This window comes from Topomyia yanbarensis, chromosome 3 (assembly GCF_030247195.1).
Source record: "Topomyia yanbarensis strain Yona2022 chromosome 3, ASM3024719v1, whole genome shotgun sequence".
NCBI classification, from domain to species: domain Eukaryota; kingdom Metazoa; phylum Arthropoda; class Insecta; order Diptera; family Culicidae; genus Topomyia; species Topomyia yanbarensis.
In genome coordinates, this window is record NC_080672.1 from 143,759,664 (window position 1) to 143,771,158 (window position 11,495).

The window sequence follows — 11,495 nt, forward strand, 5'->3', positions numbered from 1 at the left end:
GCAAGATCCCATAGTATTGGTGTAATCCAGTAAGCAGGGTTGAACTTAAACAGGAACATATTACATGTTAAACTAAAGCAATCCTAATTGAAATCAAATTTCTTTTCATTAGAAACATTCATTTCCTACCCTTCTAATAGGTACTACACTATGTATGTGTAAAAGGCGGTAAAATCGCATAGATATTGCTTGTTCCATTAGAATTAATATAAAAAAATTCCAACAGCATTTTCGTACAGAATACTAAATACATAAGTAGTTCGCTGCCGTTATAAGCATAATTGTCCCATGTTCTATGGGATTCCCTATATACATGGCACAATTATGCGTAGAACGGCAGTTCGTTCCCTTTAAGGGTAAATAAATATTACAACAAAAAACTTAACAAAGCATAATCTCATGTGCAATCGCGACGGAGACTCGATTACAAATACAATCTCAGCTTGTAATGAAAAGTTAATTTGATAACAGGTATTTAAATATGTAAAGGTTTAGTAGGGGAGAGTGGGTACACTTGATCCCACTTTTGTTTTTTATTTATAACTTTTCAATGAAGTAAAAATTTCAATTGCAAAATTCGTCATCTTGTAGTTAATTCGAATTGTAAGAGCTGTGAATAATGTGTAAATCGGAAAACTATGTCCTGTCAGTAATATGAACAGTTTTGAAAATCATGCCAAAACGAGGTTTTTGTAAAATCGTGTGGTAACTTGATCCCCCGCCTACTAGGGCTATAGATACGAAAGTTCAGCTAACCACCTATCCTGACAAATTAATTAATAAGATTACCTTTTTAGATGCACGACAAACTTTAACCACAGTAGAAAGTCGAGACAAAAATTTGCGGTAAATTAATGCTGTTTAATTGGCTTTTTCAACCTTCAATAACTTATACCATGCTCACGAAAAAGAACATTTTAGATCAATTAATAGTGCCAGGTACTAGAGATGGTCGGGTTTCAATTTTTTCGAACCCGAACCCGACCCGAACCCGAGCGCATGAAAATTTAAAAACTCGAACCCGACCCGAGCCCGAAATTATAAAATTTGAAAAACCCGAACCCGACCCGAGCCCGAACATTTTAAAACTTAAAAACCCGAACCCGACCCGTACCCGAGAATGAAAATTTTGTAAAACCCGAACCCGACCCGACCCGAGAATTTTAAAATTTGAAAACCCGAACCCGACCCGAACCCGAAAGTTTAAAATTTGAGAAGCCCGATCCGAATCCAACTTGCAAATTCGGAGAATCAACCAAAGATCTCGAAGATTTTTAATTCTAGGCACCCGAGCTGGACCCTTGACTCATCTAAGAATAGTAGAATCATTCGAATCTGAAGTAGCACCATACGCATTGAGTTATGTCTGCATTTGGAAAAACAAATCACTACCGAGTAGAATCCGCATTTATATTTACTATTATTGAACGTCAAATTTGTAACGTGCTGAGAAACTTGATAAATCATTCATATCTTAACCGGAAATTAAGTTAAATCGGCGGCAAACTCATGGGGAAACAGAAAGCTTAATGGTCACAGTTTCCAACAACCTTGCCCGTCGTAATTGACCAAAATTTCTGATTTTTTATCAGAAACCATTCCTGCAAGGCAGTTTCGTATAGTTTATTACATGTATTAAATTAAGCTATGGCAATTGGCAATTCGTATTCGACAGTTTACATGACGTCACCCACGTTACTGGTTGGAACGGTCAAACCTGTATCGAAGGGTATCAATCATTTTCTGACGTTATTTTATGCTTCAGATTATACGGTATGCGCGCCAATAGAGATGCTTCGACATCTCCAATGGAGCTCTCGGAACGACTCCAAACTTAAAAATCCGTTAATGGCTTCAACAGAACACACAAAATTTTTGCGATCATTTCGTTAAGTTCGTGGAAATTCATGTATTTTCATGAAGGAATCCGGATCATGCAACAGCTAGGCCGGGAACAATCTGACAGAAAGTGCTTGTATCATATATGTACCACTGATTTGATAATGGTGCTATTATCCCATCACCATATGAGTGTCATGAACAACGAAACCTGGCGGAAGTGAAGCTAGGTTTAGGTCTGATGGAACAAAGATAGTTTCTAGAAAATAAATTTGGCCTAAACTATCTGCTTTTAAAAAAATAATGTGCGTTTTTTAAATTTGAGCCGCCGCAATGACACCAAAGTACCACCAAATTTATGAGTCCAAATCCTTATTTTTCCGTTACAGTTTATTGCAAGAATTGCAAGAAATCTTTATCATAAACCAATTTGATTATTAAACTTCCGTGAAGGCAGGTACAACCTATTTGTTTCATTTGACCAATTTAACAGTGCTTGCTTAAAGTTTGTTTGGGGTACAAATGTACCCCACAAAACCGTTAGCGTTAGTGTTTTGTCATGTGTACATAATTCCAAAAAAAAATTACATCTTTTTTTAAAAGCGAAATATCGATACATAGTAAGCGAGAAACTTGTGTAAAATTGTATAAGTTTCAACTTTGCTGAATAATAGTATCTGTTATTTGGTATAACAAAGCACTATAGCAAAGCAACTAGAAAATGCGCTTGGATCGGTATCGTAATTTTTGCTTTTGCGGATGAAAGAGTCAAAACACATTCGTGAATATGATTTGTATATACTATGCAAGACGCATCATTCGATTCGTTATCTTCTGCAGCCCAGGCTCTGGAACATACTTACTTTATATACACGTACAATGCACCGGCTCTACCTATTCCTTCGACGCCTTTCTGTTTCATCTCTGTTACTGCATATTGCTGCATATTTAACGTTTGTATTGGCGTTTGGTTTTAAAAAAGCATCGGAATAAATATACTTTTTGACCGGTTTTTGAAAAAAAAAATTTATAAGCTTTACAATGTCGTATAAATGGTCAAAATCGATTTGAAACTACCGGAGTTATAGCAATATGAAGAAAAAAAGAGAATTTTGACGACTTGTCTGTACAAAATGAAATATTACCTAATTAAATAGCCAAAACACGAATATTTATAAACAGGTTACTTTACGAATGATTTTAGAATAAAACTATCCAATTTAATTATAAATTTAATAAAAGTTAGACATACTAGAGCGATTTTAGTTCTGGGGTACGAATGTATCCCACAAAACCGTTTACGTAGAGAAAAAGTCACCGCGGCCTAAGTATCGGTTTTAAAGTACTTGTCGTAATTTATATTCCATTATAGAAAGTTGAACCGATATTTTCCGATAAATTCCTGTTGACTTGGTTTATTATTAATTATCATGAAAAATAATAAGCAAAGAGATTTTAGATGTGAAACACGTATTGTTGAATGATCTTTCATGAATGTTCGTTTAAAAAATTAAATAATTCAAGCAGTTTGCGAATCTGAAGAGACGGAATTTTATGCAAGAATGAAAAAATACAATATTTGAGCACCAGAAAATACGACGAATTCTAGCGATTCAGAGGTGCTAACATTTGGTACGGTTATATATGTCATCCATTCGTAGTGAATTAACTACTACAAAAAAGACTGCGTTTTGTGTATAGACGCAAACAGTGTCATGAAATGGATGGGTTGTTTTGTTCAAAACCCGAACCCGACCCGACCCCGATAATTTCTAATTTGAAAAACCCGAACCCGACCCGAGCCCGAAAGTCCAAAATTTCATAAACCCGGACCCGACCCGAACCCGAGAATTTCAAATTTGAAAACCCGGAACCCGACCCGAACCCGAGAAGCTTAAATTTACAGAACTCGAACCCGACCCGAAACCCGTCGGGTTCGGGTCGGGTCCGGGTTTCGGGTCCAAAAACCCGAACCCGACCATCTCTACCAGGTACGTTATGAAAATGATGTTTTTCTATTTCTATACATTTCGAAAGAGTTTGAGAAAGTTAATGAGGGGGATCAGGAATACCCAGTGTTACAGGGATCAAAGAACAAAATTTATTTTTTTTGTAAGTGTAGTGAAACTTTTTATTGAGGAATTCCACGAAGGTCCGTCCGAAAATCTCTAAAATCGTGACCCACCATCTTAGATTCCGATAAAACTTTACAGGTTCAACCGGCATGGAAGACTAAACATTTTCCACAGTCAATAAGATTATTTTGACTCAAGCGTAATTTTTTAAAAGGGCGTAAACGTTTCTACGCGCAATAATTTCAATTTTTTTTGTTCGATTACACTATTTTGTACAGTAAAACTATCTGAGAACGAGTTACAAGTAATGAATAGTTCTGCACGAAACAAATATACACTGAAAAAAAATTTGTGTCATTTTTCACAAAAACAAAATTTTATGATAAAAATTCAAATTACAAAAAAGCCATTTTTTCTAATTTTTTATATTTTGTCAATAAAAATCTTTAGAGAAAGGAAACATTTTGAATGTGGTATCATGATGGAGAAATTATCAGCGAAAAAGTTTTTCTGACAATAACTTTATACGTTTTTAAATTTCATACTAATTGACATACAAAGCTGTAATTTCATTACAGAATATAATTGAAAGTATCATTTTAAATCAAAATGCATTTAACAAATATCTTCCAAAATGCGACAGTTTTCGAGATTTTTGGAATTTTGCTCCAACAAAAACAAATAATTCATGTAATTATGTTCTTTTTAAAAGTTATTCGCGTTATCCCATCATAAATTGTCAAAAGTCTAATCTTTGTCGTTTTAAAGACATAAAAGAAGCTTTTTCAGTGTATTTGGATCATGGAGAAGCTTTTAATAAAAAAGTTTTCCTAACAAAAATTTTGACAAATTTTTATAATTCATACTATTTGCAGTCAAAAGTACAATTTTATTTTTAAATTTTAAATCAAAATGCTTATAACAAAAAATTTCTGAAATGTAGTAGTTCTCGAGATATTTTAAATTTTGTTTTAACAACACAATTATTTTGTTTTATTACGACCTTTTCAGAAGCTATTCGCATTTATCCATCAACAACAATTAGTTTTTCGTAAGGCCCATAACATTTCCCATAACTTTCCCATTGACATGAAGACGATATTGTAAACCATTTGAAAGCTATACAAAAAAAACCAAAATATAATTCAACTATATAATTTAATCATCAGATCCTATAGTTGAATCATATTTTGATTGTTTTTGACACAACATTTTTTTCAGTGAATGTTTTTTTTCGTGTAGAAGTATTCATTACCTGTATTTCGTTCTCAGATAGTTTTACTGTATAAAATAGTGTAATCGAGCAAAAAAAATTAAATTATTGCACGTAAAAACGTCTACGCCCTTTTGAAAAATTGCTCTTGTATCATAATATTGAAATTTCCAGAAAAAATCATGGAGCTTCATAAACCGAAAACAAATGTAAAGTTTCGTTCGAATCGACGATGGTCATATTTTGCGGTCGGCCGGTTTCTCATGGAATCCCTCTATTCGAAAAACGTGTTTTTCTAGACAAAAGCCCTTAGAAAGTAATCCTACTTGAAAATATTCATAAATAATTAATTCGACGATCTCAAACAACCGTTCAAAAAAATTGTGAAAAGATGTTCGAGATGGATTTAAACACATATTTTCTAAAATATTATACAACTTTTCCAAACCAAATGTAATACGTCAGATTTGTTTTTTAAACATCATAAACGGTCAAATACTTCATTTTATTTCTATATTGTGATAACTTTATGCGTATAGATTAGGAGATATGGCCAGGGAATCAAATATCCCCAAGGATCAAGTGTCCTCACTATCCCCTATTGTTTGGTCACAAAAATGGCTGTATTTTTACTGTCATCGTGGTCCTGGCCCTTTAATTTTTTCTTATGTGCCGTTTTTATGCGTGTGTCGCAATCATCCAATGATGAAGGGGTATTCCTAGCAACGCTCGCTGCTTGGTTGAATTATACGGACCAATCAGCCCAGATAATTAACACTTTCACGAAATACATTATTTTCGTTATTTATAGTAATCGTTAATTTTACAAATTCAAATACCTACAATATACAATATACATATTTCCGATCAGACAGTGCAAAAATATAGCGATTTCGATCAGTATAACAAAAGTTATTCACATTTGAAAACTGGGAAAATATCTCATCAGAAATTTTTAAAACGGGTCCCACATATTGAAACGTTTACTTTGAAGTTTTTTTGACAAAAATCGACTGCTTGGGACTTTTGCACCTTTGTACCTTTCCCATATGAGCCACCGAAAATCGCATTGACAGAACATGCTTCGTAAAACCCGTTTCAAATACAGTGGAGACCCGATTTTATCAGCCCCCGATTTCATCTACCCTCGATTTTATCAGCTTTTCACCAGATTTTATCAGCTTTATATGAAAATTGATAATTGGTAGTTTGATGGGCTCTAGCAGATGAACCAAGTTGAATTCGAGTAAATCCTTTCTTGGGCATATATCCCTTATCTTAGAGATCCGAAAAATGCAAAAATATTTTTTTTTTAATTTTGCACTGTCAGACCCCCTTAAGGGGAACTTAAAGTAAATAATCAGAAAAGGTTGCAATGCTATATCTAAGGAACAAAGAAGAATATTTTAAGAACTTCGGTTTATTAAAAAGACAGAAAAATGTTTGTTCCGATGTTATCAATGTACCTGTTTTATCAGCTTAAAATTCGTCAAGGGGCTGATAATAACGGGTCTTCACTGTATATTAGAATATAAAAACCGGATAAAAACTTCAAGTATAAAAATTCGGACTGGCTCTTTCCTTTGTAGGAGTGGGATAAAAAACGTTAGTATAAAAACCGGAACATATATCCGATATTTACAAAATAGTTTTTTTAGCTCACTTTTAATACATCACGATATACGGATGCTTTATGAACGATTTATTTATTTTTAACCGGTTTTTATACTGGAGAATCATCCTTGCCGAGTTTTACGGGTGAACAACGAGTTTTAGGCTGCAGGATCTCCGTCCGATTTTTAAACTTGAAGTTTATTTCCAATTTTTATTTTCTAATAGATTTGAAACAGATTATACGAAGTATGTTCTATCTTTGCGACTTTTATTTTCGGTTGCTGATATAAAGAAAGTCTATGCAATCTCTCTAAAACACAAGTTTTTCAGAGATGGCTGAACCATTTCAAATGAAAGGTCTAACGCTTTCATAAGCTGCTAGGGCAATTTATAGTTGATCTAACTTCCGGTTCCGGAGTTACGGGTTGAAGAGTGCAGTCACACAACAAATTACCATATAAACTGGTATCACCATGATGACCGAATGATGTAATACATATTAAAATCGATGCAAACTACTTGGATTTGTGGGTCTAGATCATTCAGCGAATTCTTTACAAACATGATTTCAAGTAAAGGATATAATAATTCCATTGACTGCTACTGAATTGAATTCAGCTCTGGTTTTTGGTTCCGAAGTTACAAGCATGCGATCACATGGGAATTTCTCATATTTTAATACCTCAGAGGTTAAAAATGTATTGAAATTAACATCAAATTAATTCGAATCGCAGGCCTAGATCACTGATAGCGATGGTCACGTCTCAAATGGTAGGTTTATATGCACCCACCACCCTCCCTCTCAGACCAACTTCACACCCCGTTTACCAACATACTAGTCATCATCCATCCCGTATACCAAAATAAGTTAGGTAGTTAACATGAAGACAACATTGAACTCACGTTGATTAAGATAATTAGATATTATATTGTTGTTTGTTTCAAGTGTGTTAGCGTCGACATGTTGCTCATCAGGTTCTTGACAGTCGTACACTCCTATATACTTACCATGTGTAATAAGAATGTCAAAGACAATTCCCCAAAGTTATATTGAACGTAACCAGCTATTAATTCATAGTTTGGATGAATGAGAAAAGCACAATTGCACCGCTAGGTGGATTAAAACAGGTTTATTACATCCACCATTGCTCTAACCTGTAGTATTGGGTCGGGTTGCCTATGTTTATACCATGTCAAAATTTGCACCAGATATTGCTTCATCCACTTAGGACTCATCTCGATAAACATTTGAGCAAACAAAACGCACAATTTGTTTCCGAGTTGAGTGCGATTAGATACAGTATTATTATCGCTGTTTTTCACGACGCCATGTTCCGATCATTAGCCAAAAAGTGACTCTGCCGTAATCCTAGACTTCGAAAAAAAGTATCATAAGCGTATTTGTCTTCTCCAATTTGTTGATAACGACCACGACAATCGGTGGCACTCATATTTATTCGTGACACACAGCCAACCAACACACACTAGACCATTTGAGAATCGATAGCAATGTTGATTTTTCAACAAAGATTACACATCACGTAGTTTACCAAAACACTTTATGCACTACAATCCTGCAAATAAATGGATTGTTGTAAACCATTTTCCTACCCATCTATAAATAATTAAGCACACAAAACACCTACAAAAACTCCATCAGATATGTTATCTATGGTCTGTTTGCTTGTGATCTGTTAATCATTAATCCACTGTCAAAATTTGCCATAAATAGCACCTGACTTGTTGCTTCTCAAAAAATTATCACCTAAAACCTTGTTTGAAGGGCTGCCGCCCAAATTCGCCAGCAAACGGAACCCACCGATATCTTTCAACAGCAACGATATGCTCCGGTGAACAGTTCTACGCTTGAAGTTTGGATCCATATTGACCTAGGGCCTGCACGCTAATTCCTAACGTAAAGACTAGACGGTGTATTACAACAGCTGAGTCCAAGTGTACACTGAACTAATCAGATGATAAACCGCGGTCGTTCCCCACGATACGCTCGCCGGAAGCGTCTGAACGTACGTCCGCGTTTCGCGACAGTCTAAATAATACTGAAAAATATGAGTGTTAATACGTACACCTCCGAGGTACATCCAAGCGAGGGAACGGAAGTTCTGATATCAGCGAAGACAAGTGTTTGTGAGAGTCATTTTTTATCACCAATAAAGTCGCGCTGCGACAAGTTCTATGCATACCACTGTTCACGAAATTTTGTGCAACTTGGCCTAATTTACCCTCCATAGATACGGTTCGTTGCAGACCCTGGAGAAGTGAACAATTCGTTAGAGCCACAATATGCCACATTTTTTGAAGGTGAGCACAGGTCCTGAACAATAATGAAGTGTCAACAGACGGGGCGAGCTGTACAAAATATATGGTACTAGTACCCAAAACCAGTAATATTTTGCATGGTTTATTTTTCTACACGTTTACGTACAACGTGACCATGAAAATATACCGACACTGTATTACTGGTAAGACTAATAGCATAGAGAACAGACACTCAAGTTAGTTCAAATTTATGAAATATATAATTTTGAATGAAAACCCAGTAAAACGCACCACCAAACTAACTATATAGGTCATTTTAAGTTATCTATCTGATCAGCTATAGATTACATACGTATACTCAATAATGCACCTGATAACAAGTACCCAATTACCTCTGAATAGACCATCATTTTTTGCACAATCCATTAGCTTGAAATGGATGTCTATTATCCGTGACAAAAGTGTCATCATTAGGTCTAAACATTTTCAGGCTACCGCAAGGTTCTTCTAATCTAGCATTCGAAGACAATTTTGAAACAGAATATTTTGAACATTAGCACTACATGTTGCTATACAGTTAAAATTTGATTAAATTAATCCGCTGGATTCCGAGCGAGTTTCGATTCAACCGAGATTAAGCAGAAATCAACCAGAAACGGCTGTTGTATTTAAATACGAAGTCTGGTCGGAACCAGCTAGAATTATTATCGGATTACAGGAAGTTTTCCGCCCAACCAGCGGCGTAGCCGAGGAGGTGGGATTGAGAGATTAACCCATTAGGTTGACGATAAAAAACAAACAAATATTATTGTTCAAATACTGGATCTCGTGCACGCAGCATTTTATTACGAGCGTGGGCGAAAAATTTGTCTGCTGGCATACCGTGCAGGCACATAATTCCGCGCATCGAAGGTGTAATTGTACCTAAATTCATTATGAAAAATCAATCAAAATCGATAGAGCTATGCAGTTGGGCCCACCGGCCCAATTATGTTTCTAGGGAAAATTATAATAACAGGAGCATTTAAACAGAATTATAAAAAAATAGTAAAAATAAAAGATGTGTTGTTGTACCGAATTTTACGCATCATATATTGCGCTGATTGTAATTCCGCGCACAGGTGCACAGTGGAGGGTCTTCCAACAAAAGTCGGACCAAACCAAAAATGTTGCCCAATCTAGCTGAAAATACTTGTTAAGATAATTTTGGGGTGCTGAGTTCATTTTAAATCTCAAAAGATATAAAAGATGAGATAAATTTTCCCATTCAGTGTTATCGAACCTTTCTTATAAGCATAATACCATTTTTATGATAAATCTTGTTTTTACTGATTAGTGAAATCAACACTGAGAACTGACATACAAGTAAAGTTTTCAACTTGTGTAAGAAATTAAACAGTCACTTTAAAATGACAACAGCAAGTAGCAACTTGCCACTGGCCGGCGCTTCGATCGGCCAGCGATCGCTATACGGGACTTATGTGCAAACTTGGATACAATGGTGACTCACGCATGCGAACCTATATGCGATGGTGATTTTCAACGTATTTTCATTTAAATGTTTACACAGGTTTTTGGGAATGTTTGTTCTAGCTTATATGTCTGTTCTCTGTGATATCAATAACAACATAATAATTGGATAAAACTAATTCCAATCTCTACAAAAAGTATTTGTTTACGTTTTATTCAGTTGTTATTTTGCAATAATCACCATGCTCCTCCATGTCTGCAAACATGTAAAAATGTCGATTTTAAACCCCTCCGGGAAAAGGGGCAAAACGAGGCCTTGAAATTCGAAAAGTAGAGATGATTTCCCATAAAATGTATAACAAGTGGCCGTTCATCGTGAAAAAACACTTTCTTTGCGAAATTTTTTAAAACTTTGCGTAAAGCGAATTGACCAAAACTTTTGTACATTATAGTGTATCATTTCAATAACATGCTGTAATTTTTCCATACAAGAATATCGACAAACGACTCGTTGGCGAAGCTTTTTGTGGAACGTCTCTCGAAAAAACATGATTTATGGTGTTACTTGGCATTCAAAAACTACTTAACCGATTTCTTTCAAACTTTGCATACACATTCTATGTAAAAAATACCTAACCCCTACGTTTAGTTTTTGAGTTTTTCAACTAAGGGGTTTTTTACTCATTTTAAATAAAAGTTTCTTTTTTTCACGAAAAATTCTGCCTTTTTATGAGTAAACACCCCCTTAGTCAAAAAATTATCTCAAAAACTCAACGTAGGGGTTAGGTATTTTTTACCTAGAATGTGTATGCAAAGTTTGAAAGAAATCGGTTAAGTGATTTTTGGATGGCAAGTTACAACGCAAATCATGTTTTTTTCCAGAAATGTTCTACAAGAAAATTCGTCACCGAGTCGCTTGTTGATATTTTTGGATGGAAAAATTACAAAATGTTATTGAAATGATACACTATAATGTACAAAAGTTTTGATCAATTCGCTTCACGCAA

General features: G+C 35.0%; 1 protein-coding gene across 1 annotated transcript in view; it reads right to left on the reverse strand.

Annotated features, from left to right (window-relative positions):
* Window positions 1–8,774, reverse strand: part of LOC131689064 (phospholipase D2) — a 30,573-nt gene extending 21,799 nt beyond the window's left edge. Inside the window, exon 1 of the mRNA XM_058973845.1 lies at window positions 8,561–8,774. Within this exon, the coding sequence (XP_058829828.1) occupies window positions 8,561–8,624 (64 nt within the window). The 5' untranslated portion in view covers window positions 8,625–8,774. The remainder of the gene's footprint in view (window positions 1–8,560) is intronic.
* Window positions 8,775–11,495: the final 2,721 nt, after the last annotated feature.